Source organism: Pristiophorus japonicus, unplaced genomic scaffold (genome assembly GCF_044704955.1).
Source record: "Pristiophorus japonicus isolate sPriJap1 unplaced genomic scaffold, sPriJap1.hap1 HAP1_SCAFFOLD_29, whole genome shotgun sequence".
Taxonomy (NCBI): domain Eukaryota; kingdom Metazoa; phylum Chordata; class Chondrichthyes; family Pristiophoridae; genus Pristiophorus; species Pristiophorus japonicus.
Genome location: NW_027252668.1, coordinates 2,645,878 through 2,663,368, shown reverse-complemented (window position 1 = coordinate 2,663,368; position 17,491 = coordinate 2,645,878). Strand labels below are relative to the sequence as shown.

General features: G+C 53.8%; 1 protein-coding gene across 1 annotated transcript in view; it reads left to right on the top strand.

Annotated features, from left to right (window-relative positions):
- Positions 1 to 15,059, top strand: part of LOC139248115 (zinc finger protein 850-like) — a 77,760-nt gene extending 62,701 nt beyond the window's left edge. The window contains exon 3 of the mRNA XM_070871864.1: positions 13,725 to 15,059. Within this exon, the coding sequence (XP_070727965.1) occupies positions 13,725 to 14,811 (1,087 nt within the window). The 3' untranslated portion in view covers positions 14,812 to 15,059. The remainder of the gene's footprint in view (positions 1 to 13,724) is intronic.
- Positions 15,060 to 17,491: the final 2,432 nt, after the last annotated feature.

Here is a 17,491-nt window from a genome sequence, read left to right as displayed (position 1 = left end):
CCGGTCAGCTCCGCCAGGCTTAGCGGAGCTTCCAGATTTTCGGCGCCCTCCGGGCTGACCTTCGGCAGGTCCGCCCACAAAACTCTACGCGCTTCCTTGCTGGACGGATCCGGAGAGAACAGAGCCCTGTAATATTCACGGGCCCTGTTGTTGACGCCCTCCGGATCCGAGACGAGAGAGCCGTCGTCGGCCAGCAGCGTCAAGAGCTGCTTACGGACACTCTGCCTTTTTTCCAGCGAGTAGAAGAAGGGGGAGCCGCGGTCCAGATCCCGCAGGAACCGGATCCGCGACCTCACGAACGCACCTCGGGACCCGACGAGCTGCAGGTCCTTCAGCGCGGCCTTCTTCGCTTCGTACACCGTCCGCAGGGCCGGGTCCTCGACGACTTGACCGAGACGGGATTCCAGGTCGAGCACCTCTTTTTCTAGGCGCCCGACCCTGGCCGACCGCCTCTTGGTCGACCCCCTCGCGTACTCTTGACAGAAGACGCGGACGTGAGCCTTGCCCACCATAGCCTCAAGGAGGGGAAGCCCCCCTGCTTCCTTCTCCAGTCGGACCAGAATCGACGGAACGAGTCCTGGAACTGCTCGTCCTCCAGCAGCCGGTTGTTAAAGTGCCAGTACGTGGACTCCGTCCTCGCGCGGAGCGAAGCGAGCTCCGCCCACACCAGGTGGTGGTCCGAATACGGCACCGGCCGTATGGAGGCCGCCGGGACGCAGGAAACGTACGTCCGAGACACGTAAAGGCGGTCGACTCTAGACCATCCTACTCCAGGCCTCACCCAAGTAAAGGCGCTGGAGTCGGGGTGGAGATTTCGCCAGACGTCCACCAAGTCGAAGGACCCGACCAGGTCCCTCAACTTCTCCATCGCCGTCATGCACTGCGGGGCACCGGAGCGGTCCCTCGCCTCGAAGGTGCAGTTAAAATCCCCCCCGGGGACAATGCAGTCGCCGACGTCGACGGAGCCAAGAAGATCGGTCAGCTCTTCAAAGAAGCGCATTTGCTGCGGGCCGGGCTGAGGGGCGTACACGTTCACGAGATGGAGCGGCACGTCCCCCAGGCGAACCGTTACATGCAGCAAGCGGCCTGGCATGGGCTCCTCGACCCCCAAGATCTCCGGCTTAAAATGCGGGCCCAGCAAGATGGCCACCCCACTAGAAGTGACGGTGAGGTGGCTCATGCGGACCTCTCCTTGCCATTCCAGGAGCCACGTGGCTTCGTCTCCCGGAACGGTGTGGGTTTCTTGCAGGAAGTACACCGCATATTTCCCCTCCCGCAGGAGCGAAAAATTGTCAAATCTACGGCGTGCCCCTCTGCCGCCGTTGATGTTGAGGCTGGCTATGGTTATCTTCATGACAAAAGCATAGTGCAACCTCTACTGTAACCTATTGTGGGGGAGGGAGCGGAGTCTTTTGTTGAACTGCACTCCCTCCGCAGCCCAGCGAGGAGTCCCTCGAGCTCGCGCTGCTCAAGGTGTTGCGCCTTTGTCAAGGGCCCGCCCGCGGCCAAGGTTTTTGCGGCGGCGCGGACGGACCCCTTGATCAGCTCTGGCTCGGACCATTTTTCCAGGGCCAGTCGGGCTTGGTTGCAGCGACCTCGGCTCTGGGCCAAAAAGTCCCGGAGTTCCTTTGCAGGAATGAGGAGGGCCTCAGCGGCGGCCGCGAGCAGATCCACCGCCTCCCTGGCGGTGGTCTCGAGTTCTTCTCCCGCGTCCCCCACCGAGTCCCCGTCCTCCTCCGGGAGGTGGCCACCAGCAGCCGGCCCATCGACCGCACAAGGTACGGCAAATGACCCGGCCGCTCCAACCGGCCCTGGCTCTGCCCCGATCCCACCCCCGGGATCGTCGGCAGAGGAGTCCCCACTGGGCTCTTTTAAAAATGGTGCTGGGTCGGGAAACGACAGCGGAAGGGGTTCCCCCTCCGCCCCCGGAACCGGGGAACAAGGAGAGACCCGGCCATAGGAAATCCTCAGGCTCCCCAAGTGCTCCAGCTCCAAAGTAAGGGGGCGAGGGTGGGTGTTCTTCCCCCTCCCCGCTGCCACCCCCCGGCCCAGCATCTACAGTGTCATTAAAATCATTAATTTCAGTTTCTGCCGGGTCGAGCGACTCCCGGGGGAAGTTGGATAATAGCTGGGCGGGCTCAGGTTCGGCCTTTTCGGCCCCGCCCGCCTCAGTCCCCGGGACGCCCGGCCCGGCGGCAAAGCATTCCTCCGCTAACCCCACGCCCCCCACGACGGGCAAATCCCCCACGCCATCCCCGAGAGGCAGAGGCTGGGCAGCCTCGACCGGCTCACCCTCCCCGGGGACGGACTCCTCCCGCCTACGGCGCAGCTTGGGGGCGCTGGTGGGGGACGCGGGACACGCGGCGGGCACCGACTCCTCCGCGGAGGGATGTTGTTCCCCCTCCGCCTCATTGGGGCGGTGCCTCTTTTTGGTCCTGGGGGGGCGCGGAGGCAGGGAGACCTCCATGTCTGCCGAGGCCTCCCGCTCCGCCCCCCCCCCCTTTTCCTTTTCTTGCCCGCGCCCGGGCCCCTCTGCGGTGTTGTTCATGGGCTCGGGCATGGGCTCAGGACACCCCGCGCTCGCCGGTGACTAGGTTGGGCTGAGCGCGGTGGTCAAACTTTCTGGTGCACTGAGGGGACCCGCCTCTAGATGTTTCGCCTTGTTCTGCGCCTTCTTTCCGGTCGGACGCTCTCCCTCCCCCCCCCCCCCCCCCCCCCGCCGGAGGCAATGAAAACAAAGGCCTCCGACGATGCCCGCGCACCTACGGCTCCCGGCACGCGGACGCAACTAGGGGGAGGGGTGGCGGCGACGCCAGCCTTGGCCGCCCTCGGTGGTTTGGCGGCCTTGGAGGCGGGGCAGTTCTTACGAACATGCCCCACCTCCCTACAGGCATGGCACCGCACGCCGTCCGACGTCCAGAAGACGCGGTAGGCAGTCCCCTCGTGCACCACATTAAAATTCCCCTCCGTCGTCTCCTCCCGCGCCAGCCGGACAAAGAGCTGGCGGCGGAAGGAGAACACGTGGCGCAGGCCGTTCTCCCTGAGGCCGAGCGGTATGGGGTTGATCCCCGACCTTACCTCCCCCAGTTGGTGTAGGTGAGGGAGGAGGAGCTCAGCGGGAACAAAGGGCGGGAGGTTTGAAACGATGACCCTCTGCGCGGTGGCCTCGAGAGGGTCCACTGGCAGGAACGTCCCGCCCACCGTGAGCCCCTTTTCAAGGGCCAGGGACACCGCCTGCTCCGACCCCAGGAAGAACACGGCCTTCCCAGACATCTTGGAGGCTGCGACAATGGCCGAGGGGCCGACTACCCCAGCCATCGGCCGCACGCACTCCTCGATGCTCATTGTGGGGTGAGTGTAGCTCTTGACCCCGTGTTTCTTTGTAATAAGTCTGAATGGTGGCAGGGCAGCAGGTGGCGCAGGAGGTGCCGTGATTGTGGATGCCGCCTGCGCATAAGTCCTAGCTGGCCCTGCCACCGGCGTGGATGGGGTCGCCATCACGGGGTCCCTTTAAGGGCTACACCCACCCCAAAGTCACAGGCCTTAATGGTCTTAATTGGCCTCGTTCAAAAGACTGAGCAGAGGAGCTCTTAACGAGGCACACCTCTCCCCTGGTTGGCAATTGGGGAGGGGCCTTGCTCCCTCTGCTCAGTTGTTTTATTTTTTGCTTTTTAAAATTTGGAGGAAAGGGCTCTCAGAGAGAGAGGGGAGAGACAGAGAGAGAGAGATAGAGAAAAGGGGGTGCGGGAAAGAGGGAGGCTGCGAGGGCAGGTCTCCCCTCACAGCAATGGGTGGGTGCACTCCCCAGATGGCAAAAACAAAGTACAGTCTTTGGGGTGGTCTTCGGGTGGGGGGAGAAGATGTCTTCGTCTGGGGCAGCTAGAGCCACACAGGCACACACTCCCGACGATGTTTAAAGGGTGATTAAAGAAATCTTCAGCCAGGTAGCTCCAGCTATCCCAGGCTAGGAAATGGGGGAGGGGTGTTTCAATTGTGTGTGGGGCCTAGTTGTAAGCAAGGCCCCCACACACACTCCCCCCGCGATGTTCCGGCCCTCAGTGGTCTTCTTTCCTCCCCCCACCGATACAGCAAAGTCTTTTAGGAGAATGCACCCACACCCACCTGTAGAATGGTAGAGTCTCCCTCCTTCCACACTGGATGTTGTTGTTGGTCTTTCCCCCTCTCTCCAACTCTTTATAGAATGGTAGAGTTGTTAAAAGTTTTCTGCTTTCCTCCTCTCCCTCTGGGTGAAAGTTGGTGGTGAAGCCCCTTCCTTCCTTCTCTTCCTGGGCTGATTCACAGGCCCAGCCAGGAGCAAAAGCAGTAGCTGCTCTCCTCACTGCTCACTCAGCCAACTGAGCAGGACACGCCTCCACTGCTCCACCATTGGTGCATGAAACTCTTTTTGGAGTTTATCTGCAAAACAAAAAACATGAAACCGTGCCACCCGCCCTGGATGACACAGCAGACATTTTCAAGGCCCATTTTTTTTTTTCCTTTTTTGTGTTTTTTTTTTTGTTTTTCTTTTCTTTTTTTTTTGGGGCGCTAAAATCACATTTTTCAAAGTGCCCCCTATAAAAGGGGAGGGGAACACTAAAAGCACCGGCAATTAAAACAAATTAAACTTTAAAACGTAAAATCAAATTAAAATTTGGTTGCCGGGTGTGATGATGCACTCCAGTCCCTCCGGTGCCCACCTCTCGCGGAAGGCCGCGAGCGTACCGGTGGACACCGCGTGCTCCATCTCCAAGGACACCCTGGACCGGATGTAAGAGCGGGAGAGAGGCAGGCAGTCAGGTTGAACGACCCCCTCGACCGCCCGCTGCCTGGACAGGCTGATGGCACCCTTGGCCGTGCCCAGGTGCAGTCCTACGAGGAAGCCTTCGGACCTACCCGCTCCCCTCCGCACAGGGTGCCCAAAGATCAGGAGAGTGGGACTGAAGTGCAGCCAGAATTTCAGGAGCAGCCCCTTCAAATAATAAAACAGGGGCTGCAACCTTGTGCATCCATAAAAAACATGGAACACGGACTCTTCCAGACCGCAGAAATTGCAGGCGGCCTGGGAGTCCGTGAACCGGCTTAAAAATTTGTTGCACGGCACTGCTCCGTGCACCACCCTCCAGGCCAAGTCCCCAATGAATAGTGGGAGGACCCCTGCGTAGAGTGCCCTCCATCGGGGACCCCCGCCTCCTCCGGATGGCAAGATGGTACGCCATGGCGTGTCCGGACGGCCGGCGAGGATGGCAAAGTTGAGAGTGTGCAGGAGCAGCCCGTACAGGAAACCTCTCCGCGCGGAACTGAAAGGCACGGAGGGGATTTCCCCGAGGCGGCTCAAGTTGTGAGGCGCCGGCCCCCGAGGGAGATTCCGGGATTTGGCGCCAATGAGGAATTCTCCTTGTGCATGAATCCCTGTGCATGAAACTCTTTTGAGCTTTCCTGAAAATAAACATAAACATTAAACCGTGCCACCCGCCTGGGTGACACAGCAGACATTTTCAAGGCCCCTTTTTTCCTTTTTTTTGGGGGGCGCTAAAATCAAATTTTTTCCAGTGCCCCCTATAAAAGGGGAGGGGGACACTAAAAGCACCGGCAATTAAAACAAATTAAACTTTAAAACGTAAAATCAAATTAAAATTTGTTTGCCGGGCGTGATGATGCACTCCAGTCCCTCCAGTGCCCACCTCTCGCGGAAGGCAGCGAGCGTACCGGTGGACACCGCGTGCTCCATCTCCAAGGACACCCTGGACCGGATGTAAGAGCGGAAGAGAGGCAGGCAGTCAGGTTGAACGACCCCCTCGACCGCCCGCTGCCTGGACCGGCTGATGGCACCCTTGGCCGTGCCCAGGAGCAGTCCTACGAGGAGACCTTCGGACCTACCCGCTCCCCTCCGCACAGGGTGCCCAAAGATCAGGAGAGTGGGACTGAAGTGCAGCCAGAATTTCAGGAGCAGCCCCTTCAAATAATGGAACAGGGGCTGCAACCTCGTGCACTCAATAAAAATATGGAACACGGACTCTTCCAGACCGCAGAAATTGCAGGCGGCCTGGGAGTCCGTGAACCGGCTTAAAAATTTGTTGCACGGCACTGCTCCGTGCACCACCCTCCAGGCCAAGTCCCCAATGAATAGTGGGAGGACCCCTGCGTAGAGTGCCCTCCATCGGGGACCCCCGCCTCCTCCGGATGGCAAGATGGTACGCCATGGCGTGTCCGGACGGCCGGCGAGGATGGCAAAGTTGAGAGTGTGCAGGAGCAGCCCGTACAGGAAACCCCTCCGCGCGGAACTGAAAGGCACGGAGGGGATTTCCCCGAGGCGGCTCAAGTTGTGAAGCGCCGGCCCCCGAGGGAGGTTCCAGGATTTGGCGCCAATGAGGAATTCTCCTTGTGCATGAAACTCTTTTGAGTCTCTCCTTGTGCATGAATCCCCAAATGTTAGTGTCCCCAAATGTTAGTTTGCAGGTGCAGCAGGTAATCAGAAAGGCGAATGGAATGCTGGCCTTCATTGTGAGAGGGATGGAGTACAAAAGCAGGGAGGTCCTGCTGCAACTGTATAGGGTATTGGTGAGGCCGCATCTGGAGTACTGCGTGCAGTTTTGGTCACCTTACTTAAGGAATGATATACTAGCCTTGGAGAGAGTACAGAGGCGATTCACTAGGCTGATTCTGGAGATGAGGGGGTTACCTAATGATGATAGATTGAGTAGACTGGGTCTTTACTCGTTGGAGTTCAGAATGATGAGGGCTGATCTTATAGAAACATTTAAAATAATGAAAGGGATAGACAAGATAGAGGCGGAGAGGTTGTTTCCACTGGTCGGGGAGACTAGAACTAGGGGGCACAGCCTCAAAATACTGGGAGCGAATTTAAAACCGAGTTGAGAAGGAATTTCTTCTCCGAGGATTGTGAATCTGTGGAAATCTCTGCCCAAGGAAGCAGTTGAGACTAGCTCATTGAATGTATTCAAATCACAGATAGATAGATTTTTAACCAATAAGGGAATTAAGGGTTATGGGGAGCGGGCGGGTTGGTGGAGCTGAGTCCACGGCCAGATCAGCCATGATCTTTTTGAATGGCGGAGCAGGCTTGAGGGGCTAGATGGCCCACTCATGTTCCTAATTCTTATGTTCTTATGTTATGTAACCACCCTGCACGGAATGATCCCAAATTGAGCATTTCCAGGGGACAAGGCTCCAAGCTTCAATCATTCTCTGTCCTTTCCCCCCAGGCCCAGTTCCTTTGTTCAGATTCTGATAAAAGTAAATTGGGAAAAGTGCACTTTGATTTTTACAGGCTGAATTATTGCAGAGAGCTGCGCATGCGCGGCTCAGCCCCACCCCCTGTGTCGAGTCCCAGTGAGCAGAAGAGCGCATGCGCCCTCCCCTCCCCCAGCCCTGCCTGTGATCGCCATTCACTCAGTGAGCGGAAGAAGATGGTTTCAAACAGCCGGAAATGGAGAGCCCGCGCCCCGGGGTAAGGCAGCGAGCAGCAGCCTCCTTACAGCAGCGCAGCGCTTTGGGAGCGTGTCCGCAGATGGGCTCAGAGACCGGCACTGAGTCCGGGGGGAGTTCGGGGCTGTGTGTAAGGGGCGGAGTGGAGCAAGAACCAGTGTCAGTGCGTGGTGTGAGTGGGGGGAGGGAGAGGTTATTCTCGGGCTGTGTGTGGACAGTGTGTGTCCAGGGGGAAGGGAGACAGAATGGGCAGAATCTGCTGTTTACAATCTTTGCTGCTTTCTCTCTCCTTACCAGGAGTGAACGTTCCTGGTTTAGTTCCGTCGGGGGCTGTTTGTTTGTCAGAGGCAGAGTGGAGCAGGAACTAGTTCCGGAGCATGGAGTGAGTGGGGGAAGGGAGAGGCCATTCTCGGGCTGTGTGTGGACAGTGTAAAATAACAGAGAAAGTAAATCACCTCGCTCTTTCAAATCGTTGCTGCTTTCTTTCCCCAAATCAGTAGTGAATGTTCCTGATTCAGTTCCAATCTCACCGTGTCTATTGTTCTTGGACAGTGAACAGTGGAAACATAACCTGGCAGTGAGGATGTGAGGAGTTTCACAAAGTGCATCTATTGCAGAAGAGGAGTATGGGAGAAAATATTTTAAAACTGGTTATATTGTCTGGTGCATTGACTTCTCCAGAACCGTGTTGCTGGTGATCGAGAGATACATTGTTCTTCTCTCAGATCCATCATAATCTTCACCTGCATCTTGTGACTAATATTGTTCTTGTATGATTATTCTCAGAGCAATATTCTTCAACCAGCCAGAACGAATGTGAGCTTTCCTCCACCCGGAACACGAGGAACAGTTCAGGCAGCTCCTTCTCCCACACAGTAAGTACATTATCACTCACAGAGCGTAGGGACAAAGAACTGGCCTCAATCCTATTATCACAGGCAGCAGAATCAGTCAGTCCCACAGTGATCCGAAGTGGCAGAGTTACATTGTGAATTTTGCAGCCACATGGAGCAGTAGAATCAGATGCTGTTTCACCATTGAAACCGATCACACTGGCAGGTACATTAAACACCCACACTCACTTGCCAGAAATTGGCAGGTAGAGAATAAAACCCCTATCGGAACAAATAACAAATAGATAGTATAAATCGTACTCTCATATCAGAAGCTGATGGGTACAGAGCAAAAGCCATATTCAAGTTTCAGAATCTGACGGATTCAGTATTTAACCCCCAGAACATACCAGAAGATGACAGGTGCAGAATAAAACCCACATTCCTGTACCATAGACTGACAGATACAGTATACAACACACACAGACATACATGAAAGTGACAGTTACAGAATAAAACCCGCACTTGCACACCAGAGAGTGACAGGTAAAGTGTAAATCCCATGTGCACATATCCAAAAACTGAAAGGCAGTAAGTAAAATTGCTACTTGCATCGCAGAAACTGATAGGGGCAGAGTAAAACCCACACGCACACACCTGAAAAATGAAGGTAGAAGGCAAAATCTTCACTCCCATATCAGAGAAATATAGGTAAAAAGTAAAATTGATCCTCACATTCACATACCAGATACAGAGTAAATTCCACACTCTCACAGCAGGAACTGACAGGTACAGACTAAAACACACAATCAAGTAGCAGGAACAAATAGGTACAGATTAAACCCAGACCAACATAGCAGAAACTTAGAGGCACAGATTAAACCTCAACACACATACCAAAACCTGACGGGTACAGAATAATACACACACTCGCACATCAGAGACTGAGGATACAGTATAAAACCCACACTCACATATCAGAGACTGAGGATACAGTATAAAACCCACACTCACATATCAGAGGCTGAGATATAGTATAAAACCCACACTCACATATCAGAGACTGACATTAAAATCCACATTCCCATAACATAAATTGACAGACACAGTGAAATGCCATACTCACTTATCAGTACTTGACAGGTACAGAGTAAAGACATCTCTTCCATAGCAGAAACTGACAGGTACAAAGAAAAGCCCACTCAATTAAGCAGAAACTGGCAGGTGTAGAGTAAGGCCCACAATCACACATCAGAACTTGACAGGTACAGAATAAAACCCAAACTCCCATAACAGAAATGGAGAGATACAGAGAAAGGCCCACACTCACATACCAGAGACAGATAGATACAGAGTGAAACTCAGACTCATTTACCAGAGACTGACAGATTCAGCATAAACACTCACCTCCATAACAAAAATTGACAGAAAGTAAAACAAATACCCTATCAGGAATTGGTGGTACTCAGTAAAACAATACTAACATACTGGAGAATGACGGGTATGAAGGAGAGCTCACATTCACATAACACAGATGGACAGATAGAGCACAAAACACACACACTCACACACCAGGAATGGAAAGATACAGAATGAAACCCACAAGCAATTACCAGAAATTGACAGGTACAGGATACAACCCACACTCTCGTATTAGAAACTGACACACAGTAAAACGCTCATCCACATACCAGAGATGGGCAGATACAGAGTCAATCCACATTCATATACCAGACACCCACAATATAAGAACATAAAAAATAGGAGCAGGAGTAGGCCATACGGCCCCTCGAGCCTGCTCCGCCATTTAATACGATCATGACTGATCTGATCATGGACTCAGGTCCAATTCAATGCCTGCTCCCCATAACCTCTTATTCCCTTATCGGTTAATAAACTGTCTATCTCGATCTTAAATATATTCAATATCCCAGCTTCCACAGCTCGCTGAGGCAGTGAATTCCACAGATTTACCACCCTCTGAGAGAAGAAATTTCTCCTCATCTCAGTTTTAAATGGGTAGCCCCTTATTCTAAGATTATGCCTCCTAGTTCTAGTCCCCCCCTATCAGTGAAAACATTCTCTCTGCATCCACCTTGTCAAGCCCCCTCATAATCTTATACATTTCGATAAATCACCTCTCATTCATTCTTCTGAATTCCAATGAGTAGAGGCCCAACCTCTTCTCATAAGTCAATCCCTTCATGTCCGGAATCAACCTAATGAACCTTCTCTGAACTGCCTCCAAAGCAACTATATCCTTTCATAAATATGGAAACCAAAACTGCACGCAGTATTCCAGGTGTGGCCTCACCAATAACCTGTAACCTGTATAACTGTAGCAAGACTTTCCTGCTTTTATACTCCAGCCCCTTTGCAATAAAGGTCAAGATTCCATTGGCCTTCCTGATCACTTGCTTTACCTGCATACTAACCTTTTGTGTTTCATGCACAAGTACCCCCAGGTCCCGCTGTACTGCAGCACTTTGCAATCTTTCTCCATTTAAATAATAACTTGCTCTTTGATTTTTTTTCTGCCAAAGTGCATGACCTCACATTTTCCAACATTATACTCCATCTGCCAAATTTTTGCCCACTCACTGAGCCTAACTGTGTCCTTTTGCATATTCTTTGTGTCCTCCTCACACATTGCTTTTCCTCCCATCTTTGTATCATCAGCAAACTTGGCTACGTTGCACTCAGTCCCTTCTTCCAAGTCGTTAATATAGATTGTAAATAGTTGGGGTCCCAGCACTGATCCCTGTGGCACCCCACTAGTTACTGATTGCCAACCCGAGAATGAACCATTTATCCTGACTCTCTGTTTTCTGTTAGTTAGCCAATCCTCAATCCATGCTAAGATATTACCCCCAACCCCGAGAACATTTATCTTGTGCAGTAACCTTTTATGTGGCACCTTGTCAAATACCTTCTGGATGTCCAATTACACCACATCCACTTTATCCACCCTGTTCATTACATGCTCAAAGAATTCCAGCAAATTTGTCAAACTTAATTTCCCCTTCATTAATCCTTGTTGACTCTGCCTGACCGAATTTTGCTTTTCCAAATGTCCTGCTACTGCTTCTTTAATAATGGACTCCCAACATTTTCCCAACAACAGATGTAAGGCTAATTGGTCGACAGTTTTCTGCTTTTTGTCTGCCTGTTTTTTCACCGAGTGCGGCTGTCAGGCCCCGGGCAACACCCAGTGCGGCTCTCGGGCCCCGGGCAACACCCAGTGCAGCTCTCGGGCCCCGGGCAACACCCAGTGCAGCTCTCGGGCCCCGGGCAACACCCAGTGCAGCTCTCGGGCCCCGGGCAACACCCAGTGCAGCTCTCGGGCCCCCGGCAACACCCAGTGCAGCTCTCGGGCCCCGGGCAACACCCAGTGCAGCTCTCGGGCCCCGGGCAACACCCAGTGCAGCTCTCGGGCCCCGGGCAACACCCAGTGCAGCTCTCGGGCCCCGGGCAACACCCAGTGCAGCTCTCGGGCCCCGGGCAACACCCAGTGCAGCTCTCGGGCCCCGGGCAACACCCAGTGCAGCTCTCGGGCCCCGGGCAACACCCAGTGCAGCTCTCGGGCCCCGGGCAACACCCAGTGCAGCTCTCGGGCCCCGGGCGACACCCAGTGCAGCTCTCGGGCCCCGGGCGACACCCAGTGCAGCTCTCGGGCCCCGGGCGACACCCAGTGCAGCTCTCGAGCCCCGGGCGACACCCAGTGCAGCTCTCGGGCCCCGGGCGACACCCAGTGCAGCTCTCGGGCCCCGGGCGACACCCAGTGAAGCTCTCGGGCCCCGGGCGACACCCAGTGCAGCTCTCGGGCCCCGGGCGACACCCAGTGCAGCTCTCGGGCCCCGGGCGACACCCAGTGCAGCTCTCGGGCCCCGGGCGACACCCAGTGCAGCTCTCGGGCCCCGGGCGACACCCAGTGCAGCTCTCGGGCCCCGGGCAACACCCAGTGCAGCTCTCGGGCCCCGGGCGACACCCAGTGCAGCTCTCGGGCCCCGGGCGACACCCAGTGCAGCTCTCGGGCCCCGGGCGACACCCAGTGCAGCTCTCGTGCCCCGGGCGACACCCAGTGCAGCTCTCGGGCCCCGGGCGACACCCAGTGCAGCTCTCGGGCCCCGGGCGACACCCAGTGCAGCTCTCGGGCCCCGGGCGACACCCAGTGCAGCTCTCGGGCCCCGGGCGACACCCAGTGCAGCTCTCGGGCCCCGGGCGACACCCAGTGCAGCTCTCGGGCCCCGGGCGACACCCAGTGCAGCTCTCGGGCCCCGGGCGACACCCAGTGCAGCTCTCGGGCCCCGGGCGACACCCAGTGCAGCTCTCGGGCCCCGGGCGACACCCAGTGCAGCTCTCGGGCCCCGGGCGACACCCAGTGCAGCTCTCGGGCCCCGGGCGACACCCAGTGCAGCTCTCGGGCCCCGGGCGACACCCAGTGCATCTATCGGGCCCCGGGCAACACCCAGTGCATCTCTCGGGCCCCGGGCAACACCCAGTGCATCTCTCGGGCCCCGGGCAACACCCAGTGCAGCTCTCGGGCCCCGGGCAACACCCAGTGCATCTCTCGGGCCCCGGGCAACACTGAGTGCAGCTCTCAGGCCCCGAGTCAGAGCCGCCAAGCCTGGCACCAGCAAACCCCGGGGGCAGTGCCACCCGCACACCACTTGCATTTATGCAGCAGGCCCAGCAATTCCCAGTTGCTCTATCAGGGAGGGCGCTGGATGTGGAAGTCTCTCCCTGACCTCCTGTGTGGGTCTGTTCGTTGCATCAGTTTGAGCTGGAGTGGGGAGGAGGGAGAAACTGCTGGGTTTCACCCCCAGTACTTCTGGGCCCAGTGGAACCAACAATTTCCCATGTGGGACTGTCACGGGAGGTGGGTTCCCTTCCCTGAAGGACAGTCATGACCCAGATGTGTTTTTATGACAATCCGGCAGCTTTCATTGTCACGTTTTTCGAGTGCTGGCCCCACAAATGACCAGATTCATCAAGCTCAATTTCACAAACTGCCTTTGTGTTTTTGTGGGTTCTCTCTCACACTCCCTTTTACCTGTTTGAAATTCACTTTATAGGGTATTAAAAGGGGAGGATTTGTAGACTGGAAGCTCAAACCAAACATCACTTCAAGATCTGACAGTCACTCGATGCATCGGGACCGGAATACCATCAGCTTTTGACCATGGAAGCAGAAGGCACCGTTCACAGTGGGGAGAAACTGTACACGTGCTCTGTGTGTGGACAAGGCTTCAGCCAATCATCCAACCTGGAGAGACACAAGCGCAGTCACATTGGGGAGAAACCATGTAAATGTGAGGACTGTGGGAAACGATTCAACTACCCAACCCAGCTGAAAATGCACCAGCCATTTACCTGCTCCGACTGTGGGAAGGGATTCACTGCATCATCCCACCTGCTGACACACCAAGTTCCCACTGGGGAGAGGCTGTTCATCTGCACGGAGTGTGGGAAGGGATTCACTGTATCATCCAGCCTGCTGACACACCAGCGAGTTAACACTCGGGAGAGTCCGTTCACCTGCTCCGACTGTGGGAAGGGATTCACTGCATCATCCCACCTGCTGACACACCAGCAAGTTCCCACTGGGGAGAGGCCGTTCATCTGCACGGAGTGTGGGAAGGGATTCACTGTATCATCCAGACTGCTGACACACCAGCGAGTTCACACTGGGGAGAGGCCGTTCACCTGCTCCGACTGTGGGAAGGGATTCACTCAGTTATCCGCTCGACTGAGACACCAGCGAGTTCACACTGGGGAGAGACCTTTTAAATGTTCTGACTGTGAGAAGAGTTTTAAAAGCAAACAGCAACTCCTGACACACCAGCGAGTTCACACTGGGGAGAGGCCGTTCACCTGCTCCGAGTGTGGGAAGAGATTCACTCAGTCATCCAGCCTGCTGACACACCAGCAAGTTCACACCGGGGAGAGGCCGTTCACCTGCGTGGAGTGTGGGAAGGGTTTCACTGTATCATCCAGCCTGCTGATACACCAGCAAGTTCACACTGGGGAAAGACCGTTCTCCTGCTCCGACTGTGGGAAGGGATTCACTCAGTTATTCGCCCTGCTGAGACACCAGCGAGTTCACACTGAGGAGAGACCTTTTAAATGTTCTAACTGTGAGAAGAGTTTTAAAAGCAAACAGCAACTCCTGACACACCAGCGAGTTCACACTGGGGAGAGGCCTTTTAAATATTCTGACTGTGAGAAGAATTTTAAAAGCAAACAGCACCTGCTGATACACCAGCGACTTCACACTGGGGAGAGGCCGTTCACCTGCTCAGAGTGTGGGAAGGGATTCACTCTGTCATACCACCTGCTGAGACACCAGCGAATTCACACAGGGGAGAGGCCGTTCAGCTGCTCTGAATGTGGCATGGGATTCACTCGGTCAGCCCACCTGCTGAGACACCAGCGAATTCACACTGGGGAGAGGCCGTTCAGCTGCTCTGAATGTGGGAAGGGATTCATTCGATCATCCAACCTGCTGAGCCACCAGCGAGTTCACAAGTGACTGCAGGGGTTGGATTCTGCTGTTATTGCTGCTGTTAATCACATCCTGGACTGAATTGTGTTCATTCTGACAGTTGGGGTTTATATCTCTTGTAACGCTAATGTTAATAACTCCTGTAGCTCGACTGGAATTTAATATTTGATATATCGACACACAAATTAGTGTTGCTTTCAACACATTGCTGTGGATTTTTGTCTTTCCCACCTGAATGTTTAGCATCAGCTGGCTGGAGCTGAGAAAGGACAATCTGGAGGGAGGATCATACAGGGGGAACAGAATTTCAGCCTGGACACACTCCTTCAGGGCCACACTAAGATCACTTCATTCCTCTGAACTCAAATGTGTATAGGCCCAACCTATCGTCATAAGTCGACCCCCCTCATCTCCGGAATCTACAGCAGACATGAGCAAGGACCTGAGGCTTATTAAAAGACACATTTCATTACAGACAAGGTTACACTGGGAGAAATGTTCAGTTAGAACTTAAGAAATAGGAGCAGGAGTAGGCCATTTGGCCCCTCAGGCCTGCTCCGCCATTCAATAAGACCATGGCTGATCTGATCATGGACTCAGCTCCACTTCCCTGCCCGCTCCCCATAACCTTTTACTCCCTTATCACTCAAAAATCTGTCTATCTCTGCCTTAAATATATTCAAAGACCCAACCTCCACAGCTCTCTTGAGCAGAGAATTCCATAGATTTACACCCATCAGAGAAGAAATTCATCACCTCAATTTTAATTGGGCGGCCCCTTATTCTAAGACTATGTCCCCTAGTTTTAGTTTCCCGTATGAGTGGAAATATCCTCTCTGCATCCACCTTATTGAGCCCCCTCATCATCTTATATGTTTTGATAAGATCACCTCTCATTCTTCTGAACTCCAATTTGTATAGGACCAACCTACTCAACCTTTCTTGATGAGTCAACCCCCTCATCTCTGGAATCAACCTAGTGAACCTTCACTGAACAGCCTCCAATGCAAGTATATCCTTCCTTAAATACAGAGACCAAAATACAGAGTCCATTACAGGCAAAATGCCGAGCAAACCAGCAGCACACTGGCACCTTAACAGTGTCTCATCGGTCTACAGGCTTTTCTTAAATAGATTTGCTGAGTGGATATAAACTTATACAAGGTTTGCAGGCGTGATGCTCTATTCACATATTGGAGGTAGAAGAGATGCTGTGAGGTACTTTCAGTAGCTGAAAGTGATTAACAGACTTGGTTTTGTGTTTAGTGAGCCTGGGCGTGTTACCAATACCAGCAAAATTGGGACAGTGCAGCATGGATATGAAAGTGGCTAAGTGACACAAACAGAGTAGTGGTGAACGGTTGTTTTTCAGACTGGAGGAAGTGGTGTTCCCCAGGGGTCAGTACTGGGGCCACTGCTTTTTTTGATCTATATTAATGACTTAGACTTGGGTGTACAGGGCACAATTTCCAAATTTGCAGATGACACAAAACTTAGAAGTACAGTGAACAGTGAGGAGGATAGTGATAGATCTTGAAAGACACAGACAGGCTGGTGGAATGGATGGACATGTGGCAGATGAAATTTAACATAGAAAAGTTCAAGAGTGATACATTTTGGTCGGAAGAAAGAGGAGTGGAAATATAAACTAAAGAATACAATTTTAAAGGGGTGCATGAACAGAGAGACCCAGGAGTATATGTGAACCAATCGCTGAAGGTGGCAGTGCAGGTTGAGAAAGCAGTTAGAAAGGCTTATGGGATCCTAGGCTTCATGAATAGAAGTATAGAGTACAGAAGTGTGGATATTATGTTGAACCTGCATAAAATACTGGTTCGGTCTCAACTGGAATATTGTGTCCAATTCTGGGTCATTATCATAGGCAGCCCCTCTGAATCGAGGCAGACATGCTTCCACTCTAAAAATGAATCCTTAGGTGGCTGAACAGTCCAATATGAGAACCACAGTCCCTGTCACAGGTGGGACAGATAGTCGTTGAGGGAAAGGGTGGGTGTGACAGGTTTGCCGCACGCCCATTCCCATGCCTGCGTTTGATTTCTGTGTGCTCTCGGCGATGAGACTCGAGGTGCTCAGTGCCCTCCCGGATGCACTTCCTCCACTTAGTGTGGTCCTTGGCCAGGGATTCCCAGGTGTCAGTGGGGATGCTGCACTTTTTCCAGGAGGCTTTGAGGATGTCCATGTAACATTTCCTCTGCCCACCTTTGGCTCGTTTGCCGTGAAGGAGTTCCGAGTAGAGCGCTTGCTTTGGGAGTCGCATGTCTGGCATGCGAACAATGTGGCTTGCCCAGCGGAGTTGATCAAGTGTGGTCAATGCTTCAGTGTTAGGAATGTTGGCCTGGTCGACGACGCTAATGTTGGTGCATCTGTCCTCCCAGGGGCTTTGTAGGATCTTGCGGAGACATCGTTGGTGGTATTTCTCCAGCAACTTGAGGTGTCTACTGTACATGGTCCATGTCTCTGTGACATACAGGAGGGCAGGTATTACTACAACCCTGTAGACCATGAGTTATGTCACAAATTTGAGGGCCTGGTTTTCAAACATACTTTTCCTCAGGCAGCAGAAGGCTGCACTGGTGCACTGGAGGCAGTGTTGAATCTTGTTGTCAATGTCTGCTCTTGTTGATGAGAGGTTCCCGTATGGTCCACGTTGTCCAGGACCGCGCCGTGCATCCTTGATGACTGGGGG